This window comes from Poecilia latipinna, unplaced genomic scaffold (genome assembly GCF_001443285.1).
Source record: "Poecilia latipinna isolate Pla-1442-1.1 unplaced genomic scaffold, P_latipinna-1.0 Scaffold1190, whole genome shotgun sequence".
In the NCBI taxonomy this organism is placed as follows: Eukaryota; Metazoa; Chordata; class Actinopteri; order Cyprinodontiformes; family Poeciliidae; genus Poecilia; species Poecilia latipinna.
In genome coordinates this window covers 1-26197 of record NW_015113806.1, presented here as the reverse complement: position 1 = coordinate 26197, position 26197 = coordinate 1, and the positions used below count along the sequence as shown (strand labels likewise).

The 26197-nt window shown below is 37.5% G+C and overlaps 1 protein-coding gene across 4 annotated transcripts in view; it reads left to right on the top strand.

Moving 5' to 3' along the window:
* The window catches only part of LOC106960520 (collagen alpha-1(XIV) chain-like), a 113384-nt gene extending 87201 nt beyond the window's left edge, over positions 1-26183 (top strand). For 3 of the 4 annotated variants that reach the window (XM_015053657.1, XM_015053660.1, XM_015053656.1), the window contains 11 exons: positions 1255-1413; positions 4300-4377; positions 5160-5246; positions 7198-7224; positions 7613-7666; positions 10230-10325; positions 10489-10542; positions 14589-14642; positions 21421-21474; positions 21558-21629; positions 25275-26183. In XM_015053657.1, the coding sequence (XP_014909143.1) occupies positions 1255-1413; positions 4300-4377; positions 5160-5246; positions 7198-7224; positions 7613-7666; positions 10230-10325; positions 10489-10542; positions 14589-14642; positions 21421-21474; positions 21558-21629; positions 25275-25337 (798 nt within the window). In that variant the 3' untranslated portion in view covers positions 25338-26183. The remainder of the gene's footprint in view (positions 1-1254; positions 1414-4299; positions 4378-5159; positions 5247-7197; positions 7225-7612; positions 7667-10229; positions 10326-10488; positions 10543-14588; positions 14643-21420; positions 21475-21557; positions 21630-25274) is intronic. The other variant, XM_015053658.1, reaches the window with a different exon arrangement.
* Positions 26184-26197: the final 14 nt, after the last annotated feature.

The following is a 26197-nucleotide window of genomic DNA, read 5'->3' as shown; positions in this document are numbered from 1 at the left end:
GGACTGCATTCTGGCTCTCACATCTGAACTTTGTCTCCATATTATCTGCAAATAACATTCATTTATGCACCTTTGACATAGGATGCCTGTGCATGTTTTGCTGAAGATGAGCAAGAGCATAGAGGTTATGAGGGGGAAAAAAAAGCATAATGGGGAAACACACAGACGCTAATGGTCTAGGTTATTACTGTCCTTCACCAGAATACCGGTTTCTTTCCTCATTAACTGTACAGACATCTGGATGTGATGGTTCATGGATCTGGCAGCACTTTTCTCTTAAGTAGGCAGTTTTAGCTCACAGACTTCCAGAGCTCAGGGTGGATCGGGTTATTTGTTTGCTCATTGCAGATACTTTTGGAAAGTATTTATCTAAAAGGGAAAAAAAATGCACAGGCACAGGGGAGTTTATAGTCAGGGTGATTATAGAGCTCATTTGCTGAAACACTCTGGGAATATTCCCAGAATAGTCCAACTTCAGTCTGGCTCATCAAGCCAGCTTTGGCCTAAAAGCACACTGGCAGTACCTTTCTACTTGACTGCATGTATTTGACTGGAAATATAAACCTAAAAGTTGGCAACTGAATCATAAGAATAAATGGTGAAAAACCGCTGAATAAATTTTAATTGTTCAATTTGGTGTGTAAGATCATTTATTTTTGACGTGTCGTTAGGTTAGACACAGAACCAAAATGATGCACAGTAGTAACGAAGAATCAACCAAGCGAATTTAAAGAAATTTCTCACTCAAAGCAAAGAAAAGAGCCACATTTCTACTTTAAATATCATAAAATAAATTCATTTTGAAAATAAAACCTGATCCCGTTTTTATCATGGTGCAGGTTCCTGAGAAATTTAGATCACAAAATTGGACTAATTTATGCAAAAAACTTTAATTTGAAAGTTTATTTTGAAAGGTAAACACAATCCCGTGGTAGGCACCAGTTAAGTAACAACAATCTTATGGTATCCATTTTGTAGTAATTTCACCTATGAAACTGTGAAGCTTTTATTTTGAAGGGTATTTCTGAATGTCCAGCATAAACCTTTTCAAGTTGCGGGACCACTTGGTGAAAGTGTCCTCTATTTCCACTAGCTTAACGCTGTGTTTAGTTGGATTGCTTCAACACATTGAGATTTAAGCAGAATTAAGGATAATTTCAAAGATTGCTCACTGTTATCTTACTCTGATGTCTGTCAATTAGGAAATTTCTATCACACCTTGTTTTCTGACCCTGCTCTTGCTCTGCCACACAGCTCCATGTAACCGTCAGCAAGACGTCGGTGAAGGTGGTGTTGGACTGCTCTGTGGTCGGGGAGAAGTCCATCAGAGCGGCTGGGAATATCACCACAGACGGAGTCGAGGTCCTGGGGAAAATGGTTCGGTCCAGAGCCAAAAGAGACGGCTCTGCTCCGGTTAGTACCGATTAATGTATATCTATAGACAAAAGAAGATTCTAGGATGGTGGAGGAAAAAAAATGCCTTGGAGTCCACTCTTGAAATTTTACAGAGAGAAATTTGACAAAATATTAATTTGTGCAAAATATGTTGCTGTGCTTGCTGTCCACCCCCTCCATATTCCAAGAGGGTGTGAAAAATGTGTGAAAATTTACCCCCATAAATACCTTGTAGTGAGTCAATCAGTGGGAGTACATTGTATTTATGGCAAGTGGAAATTTGCAAAGTGTCACAAATGTATGAAAAAAAGTGATTTTGAGCACATATTGGCAGGCAGGATGGTGAGACATCCTGCTGGAAATACAAAGTGCTATCATGGAGCTATTATTAGGTGTTTACTTTTAATTTGTTTAAAACAATGCAAGTTTTATTTATTCTGTTTTCAAAATATCTAATCATAAACTTATAATTATCATTAATGTAATAATAATAACCATTATTAGTATTATTGATCATGACTTTATCATGTTGAGAAGAGGCTTTTTCAGATATAAATTGAGTAAATAACTAAAACCTGAAAGTCCCAGATACAAGATGAAGTGCAGATTACAGAGAGAGGGTTACTAAAGATGATGACACACAAAATACCTACAATAGTTTCCATACCAGGAACTTTTGCCTCAATTAATTTTATTTGAACATTTTGCTTCTTTAACCATTGCTTTCTTAGGACTAATAATCTCACAGAGATGGCATCTAATCATTTTAAAATTGTGAAAAATGAGATGACTTCACGTAAAAAAAAATCCTAAAGTGTGCATTATATTCAGTAGGCAATGAGTCTATGCTCTGTAGAAACACCTTTTACTCTATTCACAGCTGCAGATCTTTTAGATTATTACAATCTTTAAATATCTGGAGATTGAGGTTTTAGCCGTTTTATAGCTCAGGCTTACTTTGATTAAATTGAGCATTTTTGAAAATCTGATCATGAACAGATTCTCAGTTGGATTTAAGTCTTAACTTGTGTGTATTCTGAACTATTCCCCTGTAGCGCTAATATTTGGGTGGCTTCTCTGCTGGAAGGTGACTTCCCCCCACCCTCATGTCTTTCAATGCCCTCCAGTAGTTTTAGTTCCAGGATTTCCCTGTACTTGGCACCATCCATCTTCCCATGAACAACTTGTTTGTCTGAACTACAACGGAGTCTTTTCGTAGATGATGTGTTCAGGATGACATGCAGAGTTCATTTCCATCAGCAACTTGTTCAATTTTAGAAAAAAGTTAAGTTGTATTCTCATGTGACCACAGCACTTTTTGTATGCTTTGTGTCTTCTCTGTCCTTTGTCTGTGAAAAACTGAACAAGACATCCGTGGGCTGTCATTCAAAAATTGGCAGAACACTCTGTGGTCCATAAATCTTGATTCAATGTCCAAAGGTCGGTTAACAGCTGTCCTATAGATTTTCCTACATGAGCTATGGATCTCTGAAGGTCTCGGCTGCTGCTGTAATTAATACTTTACTTGCCTGTCCCCGTATTTCAGATAGTCTGCTGGCTAATCCTTTATCTGCAAAATAAAACTCTACAAATTTACAACAGAACCACAAAAAATAAACTAAATTTTATGTTGTGATGAGAAAAAAATGACATATTATATGAATCTAACTTAAGATTACAAATTGATTAATTCAGCCATGTCTTTCCACTTTCAGCATTGTTCCATGATGTGTTCAAAATTTTATTTTTTTTTTCTTAATCTAAACCGACATTAACCCTTTAAACGTTTGTCTATAGCTTAATCCCTGTGTTCTTCGGTCTTCTTTGTGTAATTTGATTACTAACAAACCTTTGAGGTTTTCATAGAATAGCTAGAGTGGATATTTATTGAATTCAAATTGCACACAAGTGAGACTGTTCTAGATTTTGCTCTGGATTTTATTTAGGGGTATCACAGTAAAGTGACTGGATTTTCATGTATAGTTTTCCCTCCACTCCATCACTTTGTGTTGGTTTTTCGCATACAATCTCAATAAAATATATTTAATGGGATTGTAGCGTGACAAAAATAAACATGTACCAAGCTCCCAAAGGGACTACAGATATCCCTGGCTCGTTTTAATTTACAACCCATTATAATGGTACACAACGATGACCCAAACTAAGACAATTACACCAAAATCAGCTCTTCAGTCTGCAGTAACTAACAAAAACAGGAGATACTGGACCAAAGTTACTTACAATTTACTTCTTTTTTTAATGATGCTGCTGTTTTTCATCATATTTTTTTTTTCTTTTTCAATTTTGCTAATGAATATCGCTGTTGCTTTACTCTGCATCATGGCCCTGGCAGATAACATTTTGTATTAAAGATAAGGATTGTTGAAATAAAACAGTGGCAGAAAGAAAAACACATTTCCATCCAAGTCTGCAGTCATGTATCAAAGCCTGTCATGTCTCATCTAGAACATATTTAAACTTTAAAGATAAAACTATCCCAGCCTGGTTAATCCAAGGTGGGACTTTCCACAGCATCACTTTCTTTTACTACTACTTTTTAATGTCAACTTTTATTATAATATAAACTGCTTTTCAGCTTAAATACTGTGTAATAGCCATCAACTGGGTCACATTTGTTTCCGAGACCCGATGGCTTTTAATGTCTTTGTTCTGGAGAGTGTCTCTTCTGAACATTTTCTCCATTAAACACAGTTTATGTCAAATAAAAGTGCATCTAATGCAATGAAATGTGCATAACTGCAATGAAATAATATGCAGTGAATGAAATAATCATATCTTGCCAGATTTTACTCTGTGTCCATCCTGTAGTATTGATCCGTTTTGAAATGTTTTATTTGCAGTAGTAATGAAAATGGTTGTGTGTGTGTGTGTGTGTGTTTACAGTTTCAGCTGCAGATGTTTGACATCATCTGCAGCACATCCTGGGCCAGCAGAGATAAGTGCTGTGAGCTGCCAGCTTTGGTAAGAAACGGAAAGATATCGGTCACACGTTTAAAACGGCTTCTTTTTTTTCTCTTTTTTTTTTGTCCGTCTTGTGCAAGAGATTTATTAGCTGTCTGAAACGGACACAAATAATCCATGGGGTGATTGCTAATATGATCAAACTTTGACTGTCTAGATTCATCCAGGGACTAACCTGAGAACATCGACGATTGTCAGCCTCGTCTTTTGGCATGCACACAAATGTTGATTTATTTTCCTGAATGTCAAAAATAATTTGCAAAAATTTTACTTTGATTCAATTCAATAAAACTTTACTCATCCCTCAAAAACAGCTGTTTCAGTCATGTCTTGATCCCTGAGGGTGGAGTGTTGTATATCATTATATATCACATTTTATGGGATATAAAAAAAAGTTTTATGGCTGATTTCCAATCTCCATTTTATTGTGTAGCTTTGGTCTGTCAGTGCTGATTTTAGTCAATTAGAATTTCTCTTTAAAAACACTGCCTTGTGAAAAAGAGGAGATTACTGTGTGAGAACAGTTGCTGTAATACAGGGTTTAGGCAAAATCATTATGGAGCTGCATCACTTATCTAAGTACTTATGCTGGCATTTAGCATCGTTAACACAGCTAGCATTACTTAAACAACAGCTTCCATTTGCAGATCCTCCTCTTAACTGTGAGATTTCCAACTTGCTGACATTTGTGCTTGAAGTCTCTGCCTGTTATGTAACAGTTGCAGCTGTAGATATCGACCTTGGTCATTCAATCGGTGCTCTTTTTGTATGTGTGCTTTCAGAGAGTGGAGGAGCAGTGTCCTCCCCTGCCCCATGCCTGCACCTGTTCTCAGGAAAGCAAAGGACCTCCAGGACCATCCGGGCCCCGTGTAGGAACACCAGTTTATTCTTTTGATTGTGTTGATCTTCCATGCTTCAGTCCACAGGAATGCATGAAGATATGTCACTATTTTCATATCAATAATGGCACTTATGCCTGTATGAAACACAAGACCTCTGGTGTAGTGTTCTTTAAACAGATTAGAGCAAAGTAGTGTTTGTGCACTGAACTCTGTTTTATGTCAACCCAGCAAATCAGAACAAATATCTCCAGTATCTTCAGTTGGTTTGGAGAAGGCTGATTTTTGGAGGCAGTTTTAGAACCAGAGGACCTTATTGTCTAGTACGAACTTCTTCCTATACCAAAGTGATCTGGAGTCAAATCTGAGCCCATCTGATTGGTAGCGGACGTTTGACTCAGAGTGGGCCACCAACGCACAGTGATGATGAATGCAGCAACAAATCTACAAGACTGGTGGGGGGAAAAAAATTGTAATGACTCACCTTGATAGTATTATGTAAAAATAAATCCATACAAATGACTAGACTGCTTTTATCTCAATCAAATGAACTGATACTGATTTCAGAGGCGAACTTAGTCTTCACGTCCCTCTCTGTTTTGGGCCTTTTTTGGGACCGAAAGTCAGTTTCAATAACCAAATATTTGCTAGGTTTATGTTTTTATTCAACTTCAGGTGCATAACGGTGTGTGTCGTTTAAAGCTGGGTCTCATTCGAGTTTGAAGTACAATCAACACCCGTGCCAAACATTGGATCCAAATAAAAACACTGCAAACCATTAAACTAAAACTAAAGTGGTATTTTTGGGTGATTAAGCATATACGTTTTTGTTTTTAATATACAAAAATTAGAATATATATATATATATATTTCCACCATGCAGACTGATTCAGGTAATTTTCTGTAACAATCATTGCTTGTTCTGATGTTTGCCTTTCAACCATAACTATGATTGATGACGTTTCTGTTTTAAGCAGCGGCGGACCTCTTCGGTTTTCTATGCGTCATATTCCACTGATCGCCTCTATATTGTGTGTTTAACCTAGCTACAGTTCAACACTCAACATTAGCCAACGATCAATCCAGCGTTTGGAAAGTAAGGCGTGCCCAACCTATCATCTCCGTTTGATAGAAATTGGAAAGTGCCCATGCTGGCCTACATCCAAGATATAAATTTGTCTTTGGCATCAAATTTCTCAGAAAACCATAGAGCTGTGTTTTTCTTTCATTACTGGGGGCCCGCATACAAATCCAAACATAATTATTTGTTTTACTCCTGCTGGAAGCTAATTTTAGTTTCTTTGCAGGTTTTGCTCCAAATGTAAGACTCATACTGTTGGAAAAGAAAAGCGTATCTGCTTGGATTTTTCTACACCCGGGTTTATCCCAAATATATGCAAATTCAAATATAAATATAAATGTATATATTCCTGAAACATGAAAAAAATCCATCGTGGTAGTTTCCCCCATTTGCACAATACATACAAACACACAAACACACTGTCTTCTTGCTAGACTTTTGATCCAAGCAAGGAAAAACATCCCCACTGTCTGTGCGCAGTGCAGCTAAGCATTATCCAGGATGAAGGAAGATTACTGTGAGAAAATCAAAGCACACACTTCTATGTATCACAAATGCAGAAATGGAGAGAATATCACCAAACAGCTTTTTAAGCTAGATTTACTAATGCCAGGATGAATAAATCTAGTAAAAGACAGCAGAAACTGGAATATCACCTCTAATATTCCGAATCCTAAAAATGCTCTTATTAGTATCACTACTAATGGTGGCAAATGGTGTTTTGTAACTCAGATGAACATTATTCCAAATACTCTGCCACCCAATTTAACTTTATGCTCACAAACAACAACTTTTGTCATCTCATGGGCTGGTTGTTTCTATTTTAATCTATTATTTTTCTGTGCAGTGAGTGTTATTGTGCAAAATGTTGTCACATTTGGCTTGTTTCTTCTCTTAAAGTCTGGATTCCAATTGTTTCTTTACGAGGTAAATTACGTCCTCCCTACTGTTTAATTCCATGAGTTGATCTTTTTAGCCAAAGTGCTCATTCCGCCATTTTTCTGTGTTGCCATTAACCTATGAAATGCCTATTCAACACATTCCAGTTAAATTAGTATTTTTAGCTAAACAATAAATAAAAACCAGCCAGTATGCTTTAAACAATAGTCCACTGCATCCAAATAACACAAGATTTTATTTTTTTTTTCTTGTGGAAAGTTGGTTGTTTTTATAATTGCCTGTCTGCTTTAAAAGAATAATGAAAAGGCCAATTAAGATTTTTCCAGTTTTATCCTGTTAATATTTATAAGTTTTATGACTCTATATTATGACGTTGTTTGCTCTTTAACTACTTTTTTTTTTATCATCGGCTTAGGGTGGACCCGGGATAAGGGGAGCCAGAGGAAACAGAGGGGAACCAGGAGTGACGGTTAGTACTGGGTACTTAATTTCTGGGACTTTATTTTTTAGTAGTAGTACCAGTCTGAAATGCATATAAACTATTTTGACTTTTTTTCACAAAAACAAAATCATATGGAATCACACACAAGGAAAACAAGTTTGGAAAAAAATCTGAAGTTTCTTCTCAGCTGAGCACACATTTCATTTCAGCTCACAACAAATACTATATGAACCTTTACAAGATTAACAAGTCCAGTAATACAAATATCTGAAACTTGGATTCAGTTGAACTCAGTCCAGTTTATTAAAATAAATCATTTAAATATTCTGCAACACAGACAAAGTCACTTGATCGTTTTCTCTCAGATTTTTAAATGAAATAGTAAATCTTCCTCTGTCTTTGAATAAAACTGAATTGATTTTGCAGAAACAAACTTTTGCATGTCTCAATTTTTATTCTCCAGTGAACATTTTAACATTACAGTGGAGAAAATAAGTATTTTATACGCTGACAATTTTCCAGGTTTGTGCACTTGGAGATTGGAGAGGTTTGTAATTTTCTTCAGTGAGAGACAGAATCTGAACAAAGAGACCCACAAAATTAGATTGTAGATTTTTTTGTTATTGATTTACATTTTATGGCATGAAATAAGTATTTAATACAAAGGAAAAATCAAACATAATACAGAAACCTTTGTTTGCAGTTACAGAAGTCAGGCGTTTCCTCCAGTTTTTGACCAGGTTTGCACACACTGTAGCCCACTCCTCCAAACATATTTTTTTCCAAGTTTCGGAGCTGTCACTGGGAACATGAGTTTCTAATCCCTCCAAAGATTTTTATTTTTTTTAAATCAGTAAATGATCTAAAGACTGCAGGCTTCTGACAGCCATGATTTATTTTCAGAGTCTTTACTGAGAGAATAAGGTTGTTACCCAAAGTCTCATAGTACATGGCCTCCTATATAGTTCAGTTCCTGTCCCTTCACAGAAAATCACCTCCAAATTATGAGATTTACACCTCCATGCTTAATGATTGGGGTGATTTTTCATGGGGTTAGAGTTGGGGTTAGGGTTGTGTCTTAGTGAGGGCAACTTTTGAGACTATGGCACTTGTAAGGTGATTGACCAGATCCTCCGGTGTTGCATCTTGAGTTTCTTTCATAATTGTGCCAACTGTGCTTGCTTCCTCTCTGAGCCATTTGCCGATTGTCCTGTAGCCCCAAGGACAATTGGCTGGGCATCTACATGTCAGCCTTATGCAGATCTACAATTTTGTTCCTGGTGTCCTTAGAAACGCTTCGGTTTTGCCCATAGTGTTGATGGAAGGTTTTTTATCCAGATGCAATTAGTTCAGTAAGGAGTGGAGGATAGGATGGCTTCTTAAATATGAACTAACAGGTCTGTGAAAAACAAAATTCTTCGTGGTTGGCAGGTGATCAAATACTTATTTCATGCAATAAAATAAGTTGATTTAAAAATCATACAATGTGATTTTCTGGATTTCTTCTTTTAGATTCTGTCTCACAGTTGAGGTGTACCTACAATGGATGTTACAGAGCTCTCCACTCATTGTAAGTGGGGAGACTATCAAATACTTAGACAGAAAGATGGTGTATGTAACATGCAATACATATTACACAACTCGACCCTAAAAGTAAAGTCATGCGATTCTCGATTGATTGAACACTTAGGTCTTTGTTTTTGTTCCTCCTTCATTCTTGCACAACTGATCTGTGGTTTCTTGGTGTGTTTTCATGGATAAGAAACACATAAACTCAGGATGCGCATGGTTGAAGAGTAAAATAATAAACACAGTTAAAAATTATTTTGGCTATGACTGCCACTGTGCTGAAACTCAGTTTTAGTTCGCATTAACCCCTCTTTTCTGGCTGCTGTTGCAGGAAAGCTGTCTGCACTTTTCACACTGTAATAAAATGAAACTCCAACAGCATGAAAAACCAGATTGCAGATGACTGAAGTGTCCAAATGAAAGTCCTGCTGTAGAAATAGTAGAAGTAATGTCGATCAGAGGATGTATGTCACTCTTAAGTCACCTGTTTGACATTTTATAGATCAGGGACACATCTCAGAAAAATAAAGTACTTTTTAAATTAAAATAATGTATAACAATAAATGAATTGTATTTGGAGGGATAAAAAGATCTTAGAGCTTTTAGTAAAGTTAATATGTTTTGATTTTACATACATATTTAATAAAGAGGCCTAAACTATCAAACTGTATGAGGTAAAAGTGTGTTTTTTGTGCCTCTGATCTCTATGGGTGAGCAGTGTTGCCTATAATCTCAAAACACAACTAAAGAATCTTTAAAACATTGATTTCCTGGAAATCCCGACACAAGACCACAAAAATCAACCATGCTAAAACTTTTTATGGTGTCCTTTGCGCATCGAAGCTCTTGTGTCTTACAGGGTGAAACCAGTTTAATAAATTAATTTTGGTTTGTGAATGTGAGACAAATGTTCAACTGTTTTAGTCCTTTAGTATTTTATCGACCTCATCAAAAAAATGCCCTGGCTCATCAAACTTCATATCATTTTGACCTTGTTCCTTTGTTGTGGTGGTTTTTATAGGGACCCCAGGGACCTATGGGGGAAATCGGCCCGTCTGGGCCTCCAGGACCGCCTGGTCCTCAGGGACCCAGTGGACTCTCCATTCAGGGACCCCCAGTAAGCCTGCGTTTGAGTAATCGTTCACCCCTAAGTATTTATTTACTTCACTTAGAAAGGAAGTCGCACATTAAATACTTCAGTTCGTCTTGTAAATGTGTTTTAGCTTCCATTCAAAACCACAATGTCTTTGGGCGATTTAGTGACAAAGTTTCCTTTTCAGGGCATTCGTGGAGAAAAGGGAGAGAGAGGTGATGCTGGCACAGGAGGACCAACGGTGAGAACATCCATGTTTCATGGAAACAATAAATATAATCAAGAACTCTATTATATTTTATTCAGTGTATTGGTTCTGTCCCAAACTACTACAAGTATAAAAAGGTTGTGAAATTTCTTCACTTTATGGGTACGATTACAACAGCGAGCAGTGTCTGCTTTTCTTTTAAGGAAAATATTACCTTTAAAACCTCTGCTTTTTTTTTTTTTTTTTTGGTGTATCTTTTGCTTAGACAGATGAAGAGTTTTTAAAAAGAGCTTCGGAAGATAAGGATAGTAAAGAGTTTAGAGGATCACGAACGTTTAAATTGCGCTTGTGTTTGTGTTTTAGCAGAGCTGTGCTGTTTTTGTTACTGTCACATTTGCACGTGGACAGCGAGCAATCTAATGGAATCACTGAGATGTGAATAATTATTACCAACATCCCCATTATTGGGCAGTGAACCAATGAAAGTAGTAATGAATTAATTTTATGGTTTTCTCCTAAGGAGCTCGAGACACCAGCGGAGATAAAGTGAAAGTTTTCATAAGACGGCGTTCCAAGATGGGTTTTGCATTTCGTTGTTTCTCTTCCTGCAAATTGTTGGGGAGTTTTTAGTTGCTTTGATAAATGAATGAACAAAATCTGCATATTAAGAACACTAATAATGACTTCTAAAACACTTGTAGAAGTCATCTTGTGCCAGAACTTAGTATAAGTATTATGCCATATTTAGATGCATTTTTTGGACATGTTATTTGCAGTAGGAAATGCTGTTTCTGCTGTCTCTGCCACTTTGGGAGTATAACCTTTATGACACCACTGCTGCTGGGTGTTTGTTTTCCATTTTACATAGAGTGAGGCAGACTAGTCTGATGCACAGTGAAGGTTTTCCATACTGGTTTAACCTTGAGCCACTTCTCTTTGCCCACAAGGGAGATATTTTTGTCAAACTACTTTGTTTTACTTTAGATTATAATAAAACCATTTTATTTCAGGTCAAATTAGGGAGATATTTGGACGAAATCTATCAAATAAAAGTTATTAATAGATTCTTCAATATTTCATACAATTAATGTTAAACAATATTGTTTTTGGCCTCTTTGGAAACTAAGATTTTCTCTATGTATTTCTACCCATTACTGATTAGTCCACCTGCTTTTGCTCATAACAAATAAAAATCGACCTTGTCTATGGATCAGTGGTTTTATGGCTCCATTACTCCGATTCTTACAGATAATCTGTAATATTGTAAATGTTCCTGTTTTATATCTCTATAAACTACAAATGTAACCTTTCTTCTTTCAAACTGGATGATTTTCATCATAAATGACACCAGATGATGGAAGAAATTAGATCATTTAGTGGATCAGCTTGTTTCAGGTCTAGTAAAGCAACAGCAAACTGCTGATGGGGCAACGGGATCTGTACTGAGCGACACAACAGGAAAAGAGCAAAACTAAGCCGTGTTATAACATTTTTGGTAACACTTTATTTGAAGGGGGTTGAATAAGACTGTCATGACACTGTCATAAACACCTGTCATGAACATGAATAAGTCTTCATGAATATTTATGACTGTTGTCATAAAGTGTCATAAATTATGACACTTTTAATACAAAGTTGACATTATTCAAAATGTCTTTGTTATGACAACTTGACATTAACCAAGAAATCATTACTGATATAAATTTGTTATAAAAGTATTACTGATTGCCCTTTAAAAATCAGGTAACTTTATGCTATTAAAGGTAAAGTTTAAACAGTAATGATTTATTGGTTAATGTCAAGTTGTCATAATAGACATTTTGAATAATGTCAACTTTGTATTAAAAGTGTCATAATTTACCAAATGATGCTTTATGACAGTCATAAATATTCATGAAGGCTTATTCATGTTCATGACAGGTGTTATGTCATGTTTATGACAGTGTCATGACAGTCTTATTCAGCCCCCTTCAAATAAAGTGTTACCACATTTTTTTCCATGCTACTGAGCAGGACTGGTTGCAGTTGTTGCTCCCATCTGCCAGTCAGTGATGATGTCAAACTGAGACACTGATGCACCTTCAGAAGTCACTGCTGGCAGGACAAATATTTCTTTTTTTTTTTTCTTGTTGGTCAGCCTTGAAATATTTTCACTTTGTCAGACATTTCATAAACTCTTCTGAGTCAAATGATTTCTCTCATGACAACTAATGCATCAGCTGGATTGAACAGGTGTTTGTTCTGATGCTGATGGGCACATAAAAAGTTGTCAGCCAAAATGACTCGTCATGCCGTTGCAGATAATGATGTCCTTGATGACTGTATACAGATACCGTTGGGATTTGTTGGGATGGTGTTTACTCTTTTGTTTTTATATCCCACTCTATGCATATCATTAGACTTTAATAAAGACTATAATTCACAGCGATTCACCCGCACACCATATGTTTCCACAAGTCCTTTTTACTTTTTTTTTTTTTGTTATAAAAAGTGCAATAAAGGCTCCTCTCATGAGGAAAGAACAACTTGTTTCCTATGAGAGCCGCTACACATTTTGATGGAGCACTACAGCTCTTCCTGACTGCATAGTCCTAATAATAAAACCCTCCTGTGCTGCTCTGTGTTACTGAGTAATAATGTGTATTGAGAGAAAGGTATATGAATGATTGTGTGTGAAGCAGTGTGTGTAATACAGCAGCTTCTACCACTTTTATTTATAATATACGAGGAACCAAAGAGAATATCACCACCATGGAACATCAATTATCTGTCTTTTTTTTATACTTCCTGTTTCCTTGTCTTTCCCTGCTGCAGTAAATTTAGTGTAACCTTGTCTTGAGCATCTACTCCACCTTGGTTTCAATTTGACTGTGAAAAATGCTGCTCCAGTGCATGGCAGAGAGTCTGTGGGTTTGGGTGTGCGTTGGTCTTTCTCATTTTTCATTCTTTGTTCTTTTTATTAGTCTGCCTATGCGCTTGTGTAATTTATCAGTTATGTTTTGCTTTGTGCGAAAGAGGGATGTGGGTGCTCTTTTGATTGTCTCCTTGTAGATACGGGGCAGATGCATGTGCTTTCTCACTCTTATGTTCCCATGTTGCTCAACACTTAATCTCAGAAAGTCTGAGCTGTGCGAGCTGGAGTGTGCGCTTGCACATCCGTTTGTGTGTCGACCTGCAGCAGTGAGATCCTAATACTGATGTATCAGAATCGGCTGCACCACTGATTCAGTGGTTAGAAAGCACTTATGAAGGAATGATGAGCAAATTCATATTCTATCAAATCTTTGGTTAAATAATTGCATTAGATAATGTACTTTTTCCAAAATAAGTACAAAGTTATCAAAATTTGGCTGGTTTAGTTTACCATTCGACGTGTCCGCAGACGTGAAAACTTATTTCCCTGGCAGCCATGTTTGCTTGTAGACACGTGCATGAAAAAAACAAACCCGAAGGTCCAGCTCTGCAGATGATGTAGGAGACTGAACTTCAGCCAAGATCTGAACAACGGCACGTCGTTAATCACCCGGGCCTGTCCTCTGTAACCCCAGTCTGTAATTTGTCGAATCTTTAACAGTGTTAGCTGTCCTGTTTTATGAGCCTTCCACTAATACTAAAGTGCAGAGATAAATCAACTCAACACTTAATCTATGACTCGTCTCTGGAACTGGTTGCGTGCTTTGACCTGCGGGGGGATGAGGAGGCTGAAGGGGGAATGGGGCAAGAGATGGAGCGGCAGGGTCACCAGCCAGTATGAAAGACTGTCTCTGTCCCAAGACTGAGGTCATTCAGTCTATAAATCAATTTTATGTACTGTTGCTAAAAGATCGTTAAGACAAAAAGTTAACTGTTTTAACCTTTCCTAACCTTTGAATGTGTAGAAGTATTATTGCTATGAAAGCTTTATTAGAAGATATTCAGTGCTTAACTGTATTTGATCCTTCAGCTAAGTAACGGTGGATGTTTCTATTAAAGAAAAAAATAAAATATCAGTTTAATCTCTTTGTGCATTTTACAGTGTAATACTGCCAAAGTGTTGATGGCGTTGGCCATTTAAATATGAATATTTGTATTTCCTTCAGGGCGTTCCTGGAAGCCCTGGCTCTCCAGGCAGAGATGGTCCTCCGGGAGCAAGGGTAAGATAAAAGACCAATATTTCATCTAATCCTCTGTGGGTTCTGGTGGTTTTTAAAAAAAATTTTAATGTTTTTTTTTTGTTTTTTTTTTTTTACATATGATCCGTAATTTTAACTTCCTGACTTTTGTCTATCCTATCTTAAGGCACAGTGACGAAGGATAAGGGCAAATATATTGTTATGTTTGTGAAATTCAACATTTTTGTTTAGGCTAAACTTTGGCCAGACATATAGGACAAAAAATGTTAAGATGCTTCTGACTTCTGTCACATCTGTAATAAACACAGGATGTCCAATGTATTTAGAGCCTCTGTAAACTTCTTAAACTTTCTGCTTCAGATCATGAGCTGTTCCCTGGGATTTCTTCATATCTCCTCGTTTCCTTCACATTGATCTAAGTTTACTGTTTCAGAAGTTGTCTGGATTTGTCTGGAAGCTTTCTTGGAAAATGCCCATCATCTTTCTTATGATCTTGAAACTTAATTGTGCTTGCACCTTGTGGTGGACCCTCTGTGTGTAGCCTGAAGAAGTCTGCGGTAGACATGGATAATGAGATGTCAACCTGCTGGACAGGATTTTTCTCTTGGCTGGGGCTTGTAAGTCTTCATGGAGAGAATCCTGTAATCACCAACCAAAATTGTGTTCTGTAAATATCCAGGGTTTGTGAGGCTGCTGGGCTCACCAGTGTCAGAATGGACCAAACTATCGGTTTGAACTCTTCTCGTCTTCCAGCTAATTCTGACGTCTATTAGCCCAAATGTAGTATCTTCTGACAAACAGCCGACGTAACTACATCGCTTGGCCTTGAAATATTCCCACATTACTGTATTTGTGTGTTTTCCAGCTGTCTTTTCGTATTGAATGCACAGCTGCATTTCCCTATTTGGTTTTATGCCGCATCATAAAACTGCACATCTTCCCTGAGTTGCAGGAAACTGCATCCCACCCAGGTTTTTGAAAACGACATACACACCGAATGAGATCTCATTCATAAAGGCTCAGTGATACCAGCTGGCCGTGGTTAATACTGGCAGAGTAATCTGGCCTTACAATGCCCGGCTGAGCCGTAAATAGCAAAACAGAAGCTCAGCCAAAGGGTAGAGAGTCAGCAGGCTGCAAAGAAGGTTTTGTCCAAACTTGTAATATGATAACAGAGCAGTTCTGTCCTGGCCCGGATCCCGGAGAGGTGGAGGAATCGGCATGTAATCCATCTGCTGTCTGTTGGCTGACAGTAGTGCCGGTGCTCATCCTTTCAGCTGTGCTTGTTAGATCCATTCATGCACAGTTTTCCCACCTGTCACGCCGCTTCCTTCAGGACGTGCATGTTGTCTGTTGGTTCTTCTCACCGTGCCAGATCAGTTTTAGAGCACATGAACTTGCAGTTACCAAAAAAGTAGTTCATTTTTATTTGGCTTTATAATAAGATGTTTCACTCGATGCGGCGTTGTGTTCCAAAGTTACGAGTGGTGAGTGTGGAAAAATGATCTTAAATAATTTACATGCTTCTTTCACTTTGAAAATGTCGACAAATTTCACAGCATGAGCATCGCAGCTCTTACAATACGAGCAGAACTTAAATATGCGGCCTGCAGGACATGTTGTTGAATGTAACTGCTACATACTGCAATTGTTTAATTACTTAAAACGTCATGCAAAAACACTTTGTCCACGCGAATGCAGAATCACCAAACTCAGGATTTCAGATGCTTGAAAGTGATTCCAAGAACAGGACATATTTTTGTTTATTTTTTGGCTAATTCAGCTAATTCTGTGTAACCAGTGCTAAACCAAAAGGTCGGACGGAAGAACTCCTCCTGAGTTCTTTACAAAGAGTTGGACCAGCTGTGGCTGAATAAGATTAGGTGTCTTGCAGTTGGAAAGTTGTGAGTTTGACTCCCGTTTCCTCCTCGCCCACATGCTGTGTGCCTGAGCAAGGCACTTCACCCCAAGTTTATTTTGTCCTAATAGTGCAAAAATTATACAAATATAAATAGAAGAAAAACAAAATAACAGCAAATACTAGAAAGCACCACATGTGCAAAATACAACAACCAGTACAGTATCACCCAGGCCATTAGGTACCAGTTAGCTGTGCCATAAAGCATAGAGATGTAATAAGTCTCTCAGGCAGTCTTCTTGTCATGAACGAGCAATGGAGGAACGGGAGGATTTATCTGATTTAACACTACATTATGTCCTCATCAGCTCATTTCTCATCCTATCATAAGCCTAGTGACTTTTTTTTTTCCAAAGAGGATCTGGGTTATTTTTAAAACTTCATCTGCTTGAAAAACATTTGAAGCCATGCACATGCATTTCCTAATCAAATCTTGGTGGTATGCATTTATTACATTAAGCAGGCTTGGTATGTGTTGAACTGAATACAGCAATGACAGTGTTACCTAAAACGCACATAGTTTTATAATTTGCTTTTTATGATGTATATGATTTGACCCAGAGCTACATTGACTGCTGGTGAACTTTTGTGTTAATGCTAGCCTGTCCCAGATGTCTTTTCTCTTCTTGGCTTTTTCTTAATGTGGTCTTGACATATTTCAATGTTTGTCAAGCAGAAAATGTTCCTCCTGGTTCATAAACTAAGCAGAGTCAACAGAAACGTGATGCTAAAGTGAAAGAAGTTCCTGTTCAGAACCGTTTTTTATCATCCATTGTTTTATTTGGACGTTTTCTGCCTCGTAACATGGGACAGGGAAATGCTGCTGCTCTTTGTCCCGTGTTTGCTTTGCATAGCATGTGGCTACAGCAAAGCTGCAGGGCATGCATTAGTAAAATGTTTTAATCGTTTCACAGGTTGCTTCAGAAAGCAGTGAGCATAAACAATGGCATCAGGAAAATCATTTATTGAATTAAGTTTATTTATTTGAGCTCACACATGTGGTTCATGCTCATTCTGCTTGTTGCCTTTGGAATGCCCTCAAAGAATGTTTTTTTTTTTGTTTCTTTTTTGTCTTTTTCAGCATAAAGCCAAATCTAATCTAATCACATTTTGCCATTACCAGCTATCATCATTTGAGGCTCATAAAAATACTGTTTACCAATCTCAGTGTTACATGTATTTATGCTAATTTACCAGTCGTGGTGCAATTTCAGCTGCTATGAACAACAGGGGGCACCTTGTTTGCTGAATAACTAATCTTCCACGTTTTAGTTTTCAAATTGCAAAATCTGGTGTGTATTTCATATTTATAACATTTGACACCAATTTAAAAAACAGTCAACAGTGCATGTAAATGTGCGCTAATAATTCCCTTTCAGTGCAACACACAATAGCTCTGATTCTTTAACAGTTAAAGAATTGGCTTTTAGGTGTCCAGCAGTGCACTCGGGCTGAGCTGAAAATATTAAAAACAGCAGGAAAAGCTGGTAAAAAATCAGGTAATCAGATATTATCAGAGCTCCAGCCATTTATGCTTTCAACGCGCGTTTGACATCAATAAAGAAAGTAGATGAAAACCAATAAAACTGTAATTGGGTGGTCTCCAAAGACAAATATTCACAGTTTTCCTTTTGTGGTCACAGTGGAAAAAAAACAAACAAAAAAAACATTTTCATTAACCACTATGTAATGTATACTGCACAGAGCAGTGAGCACAAGCTCTTATTGATTTACTGTAATATTGTCTCAGTGCAGCTTTGCTCCTTTGGAAATGTGCAAAACATTCATGACATTTATACAAGGATAATTTATACAATGCAAAGAGCCGAGCTCAGAGTGAAAGGGAAAAACTCTGTCTTCTCTAAAAGTGTGCTACAGTAGTCGGGTAGATCAGATTAACCAACAGTAATAGTGTCTTGGCTAATTTATTTATCCGTATTTCAGTGAAATAGGTCAAGATGAAAACTACAAATCTTGGTTTTGTTGCTAGTTTCACTGGAGAACGTTCCAATCTTCTTTTTTTTTGTACTTATATCATTGCCTGGTAGATTGTTTTCAGTTTTCATCATCATCTCGGATATACAAATAGCTTCTGTTACAACACAGGCTATTTTATTTTTGCAGTCTCTCGTGTATAAGGTTTAACATGAGTGGATAACAGTATGAAGTTAATGATTCAGGTTTTGCTTCCAAGAAGTTTTCAGTTTTTTAAAGTGTTAATAAGGTAACTTTAGATCCCAAAGGTGAATTAGTGTTGGCCAGTGTAGGACAAGCTGGCCAGACACACAGAGTTCAAGACCAAACTACTATTGAGCCAATTCCAAAAAACAGAAGTTCTCATATTTTCGAAACATGTTGATGTTGATTAGTGAAGTGGGAGTATGTATAAATGTTATCTGTTTTCATATGTTCTCACCTTACTGTTGAAAAGTAAACATATTTCAGTTTCAGTCGGTTGACCAGCAGTGTGACAGAATGCAGGTGAAGTGGTTTTCTGTGCAGGGCGCAGTAAGAACCCACCAGCACACAGATTGTAAAATTTCTGATCTTCTCACGCTGATCATTGTGAGCTGATCACACCAAGGTTCTGAAGCTGAAGGTTTCTTTATCAATAAGTCAGGCTGCAACTGCTTCATAACTATGTTGGAAACTTTATGAACCCCACTACTCATAAAGTTTTCCTTCTCCTCTTTGTAACTCACAACAAAGCCAGGACGTCTCTTTGGCAGCATGATTGGCTCTGATAAATTCGCCAGCCAGCCTTCATGCAGTTTGGATGTGTGCGCTCTTCTCCACAGCTGGGCGTCCCGGTACAAACCCATTTCAATAAGCTATGGACTGTGAAAAGTGTACATTTCATTCTGGTTAAAGAAAATCTTTTTCGCTGTAACCACAAAAGCAATACTGTGGGCATATCTCTTAGAGACCATCATCCGCTTGCAGTTTTATTGGTTTTTGTTTATTTTCTTTACTGATACCAAATGGATGTTCAAAGCTTAAATGGTTGAAGTGCAGATAGTATCTGATTACTTGATCTTTACCAGCTTTTCCTGCTGTTTTTAATATTGTCAGCTCTGCCCAAGTTCACTGCTGGAAACCCAAAAATCTTCCCCCGCCCCTCAGTTAATGTATCATAGATATTGTGTGTTGCAGTGGAAATAAATTATTAGCTCCTTTTGATTTCAAATTAATGTGCACTGTTAACTTTATTTAAATGATTGCCCATAGTTAAACATATAAAACAAACAGATGCAGCATGAGATGAGTTAGTCAGCAAACCTGGTATTGAGCAGCTAAATTTGCATCATTATTGGCAAATTAACATGAATACTTTTAAAACTGGCAAGTTGCAGTGTCACAGTGAGGACCTTTTGGTTGCAGCCGGAGGAGATGATCCCTGAAGCAGCTCTGCTGCTGAGACCATTACATAAAACTCAGCGTAGCACAGTTAGCCTGGTGCGGACGTGATTCACACCAGGCTCGAGATCCTGCATGGGATCCTGCATGGGAGACGGATGCAGGCCAGCAGCACATCAACCATCACGGTGGCTTTACTCATCCTCACTAGTCAACAGATTTCAGGGTAGATGGTGATGAGGAGTGTTATGTTACTCCAGAAAATCTCTCCAAGATCCTATAGAGACCATTCATGCTTTGGCTGTTTTTTTAATTTTTTTTAATTTTTTTATTGTGGTGACATTTTAGCCTGGTCTGAGGGGGACCTAAAGACTTCAGACGACATTGATGTCTTGCACACAAGATTTTTTTTTTTATTAGTTATGCAGTTTTTCCTAACCTTTTAAGAAATAAAGTAAAACTGAAGGTTTTTACTTTATTTCTTTTGTTTCCAACAAAATAAATAAAATATTTCTTTTTGTTTTGGTGTAAAACACTGGAACTGGAGTGCCACCTTAATAGTCAACTGTTTGTTTCCTGCAAAGTGTTTGTTTCTAGTGCTCGTGTATTTAATTTAATTTCAAATAAATATGTTTGTTTCTAAACCGAGCAACACCAGGAATTTAGAGTTCCATCTATGGGCTGATAAGGGTAAAGTAACCTGTCTGAAACCAAAACTCTTCTCATTGAGGAGTTCTCCGAGTCACTTTCTGCCTTTGCTGGCTTATGTGCTGAATACTGAATCTCGCATTGTCAAAAACCTGGTGAATTTGGCTCCAGGAGCATTGCCACAGAATATTAAGAAAGAAACTAGCAGAACAAATAAGACTCTGACCAGCACATGTTCTCCTGTCTCAGAACCTGTTTTTAATCATTATATAAATTTTTTTCTTCTAGTTTGTTTCCTTTCTAAAGGAGTTTCCACATATTGCCCATACTGAAAGGCAATCAGCCTCAAACTGAAATGAAAGGATTAGTTGGGCCTCAGGTTAAGCTGTTTTCCAGTAATCTGAGGTTGTATTCGGTATCCAAATTCTGCGTTAAACACAAATATGGTTCAGGTTGAACAAGCCATAAATGCTCTTGCATAAACCCAGCATAATATTAGTATAAATCATTTGTAATGCGTTGTACAACCAGACAGCTGGCCTGCAGACAAAAGCTGAAGCTGCAGTTAATTTAAAGGAACAAAGAGAAAACACCTACTAATAATAATCATTTTAAATACCTATGAAGAAATATATTTTCTATATTGCTAAAGTTAAGAGAATTAACTTTTTTTATAAACTACATCTAAAATCAAAAGTGAAAAGAAGTTCGAGGTGTACAGATTTTTACTGGGTCTGATACTAAAACAGTTTGGTTTTATTAATATCCTAATTGTTTTCCATTATAATAAAGAGTAGAAAAATGCAGTAAATGACTCATAATAAAAGGAGCATTGAGAGACAATATGCTGAATGTATTAAACCATCTTTCTTTCAGGGTCAGCCGGGTAACAGCGGTCCTCAGGGAAGACAAGGACCTCCTGGACCCATCGTAAGGCTGCGGTCATTTCAGTCCCGTCGTCTTTTTGTCCTGTCTTCAGTCACTTCCTCTTGTTTTTCTCTCTTTTCTCTCAGGGAGCTCCAGGAGCTCCTGGAGTCCCAGGGCCCAGTGGACCAGCGGGACCTTCAGGTGAACAAGGAGTGCCTGTGAGTTCAGATTTTTTTCCTTTAAATGATGTTTCAACCCCCAAAAAACAACTTTTATTTAACATCTAAATATTTTTCATTAATAACTCTTTGTTTTATTTTGAGACGCTTGTTCGGCCAGACCACACAAACAGTTAAACAGACAGTAGAGGTACATCTATTAATTTTTATGATTCTCTATGCCAATTTTGTCCAAACTTTAATCTGCCATTAATAACTTTAGCTGATTTCAGATTCATTTTAATTTGATAATCTGTTTAATAGCATTCACCATATTTTTCTCTTCTCTGTTTCTCTTCGCCTACTTTCCTGGCTTAGCACTTTCAATTAAAAAGCCCCTAGAGCCAAAAAAAAAAAGTACATTACCTCACAAATTTAGATCACCTAAACTATTCACTCATCGGTCTGTTTTACTGATTTTTTTTTTTAACGTGAAAAAGCAAAACAGAACAGTGCGCTGTAAAAACCTAAAGATATTAACAGGTGGCATGCATTCATTCCCTCTGAGTCAGTTTCTTTTATGGTTTCCTATGAGCAAGGTTTTCATAAACACCAGGTTAGTGGAATAAAGAATCAATAGTTAAATTTTTGCGTTCATTGATCTTCATGATTCTGCTTGTTCTCAAATATTCTCTAACAAATCTATGAGGTCAGATTTATGCTGAGACCAAGTTACACACTTGTGGTCTCTCTGTACCAAATAAGTTAATTCAGAGGCCGCTTGTTGCACTAGGACTTCTTTAGGGGTATCAGAGTAAAGAAGACACATTATAAATACACTGAAAACCAGTGTAAAACATTGTAAAATATATAAAAAAAAAAAAAACATAGATTGGGTTATAAACATCCTAATTCTGCACTGTTAAGGTAAAATCCCAATGACAAAGTTTTTCAGAGAAAAGTTAGTGATATGAATACTTTTTCAAGACACAGCAGTGTGTTAATATTGATATAGTAACAAGGCAAACCTCTTGTGTGTTGTGCTTCTTCAAGTGATTTTTTTTTTTTTATGTCTAACGTGAGTCAGCGTTTATGCCCTCGTGTTTTGTTCTGCCTTTCAAAAGAAAAAGAATTAGCGCAAGCAGCACAACATACACAAGGACACTGAATAGTCTTCGAGACGATCCGAACTGCGTGTGGCGCTAACCATAACGGATGACACCGTGGTGTTGCTGACAGCTAATCTAGTCCTGGGTCAGCTCTCTAGGCTGGCAGCAAGTTTGGCTCGCAGAGTCGATCCATAAATCACAGACACCCTCCCCATCGCGCACACATTTAAAAAAACACACACACACACACACACACAAATCCAGAAAAAACATATCTATAAGAGATTGCATCTGCTTTCTGTCCAAGATTCAAATAAAATCCATATGAATTTCTGCACCTCCTAAAAGTATTCACTTCAAATTACGATTATTTTACTGATTCTGTTTTCGTCTCTATGTAGTTTCTTTTTCATGCCGTTTATATTCCAAATACAAGCATCCAAGTGAATCTAGAGGGAATTTGACCAACTAGGTTTGCTAAGTTGGACATATCCAACTGAGAACTTAATTAAATGACAATTGATTTATATCCGTGAAAGCTTAATAGCATTTAAAGCTAGAGAGGGACAGATCTTCAGTTTCTGGTCTTGGTCGACCAAAATGAAACCCAAACAGCTGTTTTTAGGAAAGAGAGTGGTGCATCTGGAAATGCTCTGCTTCATCTATCAAGATCAGTAATGATGAAACTTTGGGATTAACCTTTTAATAGAGATGAACCGAGCAGATTTGGTTTACTGTTTCATCAGCTCTCCTTGGGCCATATACAAATAAATGTGCCAGACTGTCGAAGCTCCCGCTGACATCCCTATTCTGCGTCGGACGTGGATCAGGCTCTGACTCTGAATGTGGTTTCCAGTCATCCAACCACCTGGAGAGTCTTTTTGAAATTGATCTTGCTCGACCTGATGGTGAGCTCCCTCACGTTTGCCAACTTTGAAAGAAATGAGCTCAACTATCTTCTTGGGAGTGCTTAATCAGTTCACGTTTGACACCAGAGAGGGAGAGAGGGAGAGAGAGAGAGAGAGAGACAGGAAAGTCGGGGGAGGGATCTGAAACTCAAGGTTTATAGTAAAAATATTCTGAATTCTCTTATTGGAGAAACCCTACACATGCGTGGAGTGAAGGAAAGTCAGCTCTGATCAATAATAAATCAGGTTTTTATGAGCGGTCCTCACATTGCCATTATGTAGCATGGTTTTCCATGGCAACCTGATAAGGCGGCAGACATTTATGTGTCTGGAAAGACTCGTATGATCCTGGCTCGCCGGAGAGGTCCAAGACGAGAACTTTTACTGTTCAGGTTGGCTCCTTCGTCCAGCAGCTGTGTCAGACATTGGCTAGACCTTTCCCATCATCGGCTGATTCATACTCGGTTAATTTTTTAACTCAGTCGTCGCCCTTGCACACAAGCACAATCAGACAGCAGGTGGTGGTGGTGGTGGTGGTCAAGAACATTTTTCCACTCAAACTAAACAAGTTTCCATTTAAAAGTGGCAACAGCTTTTGAATAAAGTATTTTCAGCTTTTTTTTTATTTAATGGACAGAGCCCTGTGGCCAGGAAATGTCTTTTATATGCCTCTGGATTACAATGACTGATTTGCTCATGCTTGGCGTATGCGTGCTGCTTCTCCTTGGTTTTACAGTGTTGACAGAAAGTACATTTATCCAAAGCCCAGATGTCATTTTCTGTGAACTATAAACTTTGAGGCTTATTGCACTGCATTTGTCCCAATCTTTTATGTTTTAGTAAAGCCAATGAGACAACAGATAAAGTGCTGTGAAGAAAAGAACTGATAAGAGTGACAAATGGTGACATTTGTGAGAAGGAAATAAAAATGACTGTTTCTGAGGGACATGTGTTGTGAATGACTAGACACCCAACTTAGAGATTTTTGTGAAGCATTTTTTAAAAGATCATTAAATAAATTTTAATATTGGTTAAACATAATCTAAGTTAATACTAAATTCCAGTTTTGAGCAATAATTTTATCTATAAAGGGCAAAAAAGCTCATCGGGTAAAATAATTGTTTCCTAAACCTAAAAACTAGCAGTGTCATCCTTTTTTGTAACAACTGTCTTCAGTTCCCTGGCAGCCCTTCTCAGATTTTTAGATTTCATTTCTCGTCTGTTCTTGAAGTTCTGCACATTGGACACGATGTGTGGCGTTTTGAAATATTTTGGCCTGCTTCCTGTTGTCAGACAGGTTCTATTTAAGTGATTTCTTGATTCTGCATGTCAGATTGTAATCTTGCATAAGGACTGAAAGTGAAAATGTATCAAAATTTTCAAGAAATGAGCTTAAACTGAGTGAATCAGTGATTCAAAAAGAAGGCAGTTTCTTTTTCCAGATGGGAGCAGATTTGCTTAAATAGCTTTTTTTTTTTCCTGTTAACAGATGCAATCCTTAGTTTAAATCTCTATTTTGTGCTTATTTTTTTACTGTTTTGTCATCTTAGTCTGACATGTGTTTGATCTGAAACATTAGCTGTGATGAAAAAGCTAAAGCAGCAGAAACCTGCAAGGAGACAAATATTTCTCCACATCACTGCATCCTAAATAAATGTTATTTTCTCCCTGTGCTTTCATCTTTTCAGGGTCTTGCTGGTACCAAAGGCGATAAAGGAGAGAGAGTAAGCTACTCAATCTGTACACGTTAGCTGCTGTTAGAGCGATATTCCAGTAGACATGTTGTCCCTTTTCTTCTCTAAAACCCTCAAAGTTTTTCACTTATGGCCCCAGCTCTTTCTAGAAGAAATCACATTTCTCTGTATGAGTCGCTGGCTCCTTAACTCGAACAGGCAGCTTTTTCCATACCGTGTCTTCATGCTTGTTTAAAGCGAACCAAATCAAATTGGTGTTCATGGAGCACCAAGGGCAGTGTCTGGATTTTTGCTGACAAAAGCGAGGACGTCGACGCCAGCGGCTTTGTAAGACACGCTCCTCGCCGGCTTGAATCAAAACTAAACGTTGGGGACGTTTGTACCTCGACGCAGCTAATTTTAGCTTCAAGAACCGAGATGAAAGGCGTTTAAAAAGAAAAAGAGAAGATTTTTCTCCTCAGAACTGCGTTTCTGTGAGTTGGCCCAGTTCTCATCAAAGATGGTGGTAATATGATGAGGATTTCTTTTTTTACACTTTTGATCAGCCCTTCAGCTGACCTTTTCCTGTTTTCAAGTCACAAATAGGAGCAGCTGATCTTATTTAGATCCCTCTCATGGAGTTTTAAGAAGGAATCAAACATTGCAATAACCGTAAAATAACATAGAAACCTAAAATCACTCATGTTGTTAGATTACTTTGTTCAGAAAAGATAACATTTGTTGATGAATTTCCCCAAAAATGGTTCACTAAACAAAAAGGTATTTTTTTGTCTTTTGTTTCTGTTCTTTAATATACAAATATCGAACTGAAATTCCAGGTATTTCAAGAGTTAAGCTCGGCTTATTGAAGATACAGCTCTGAATTAAAATTACGGGACCACTTAACGTGTTCAGTTTCTCTGATTTTACTTTGTATA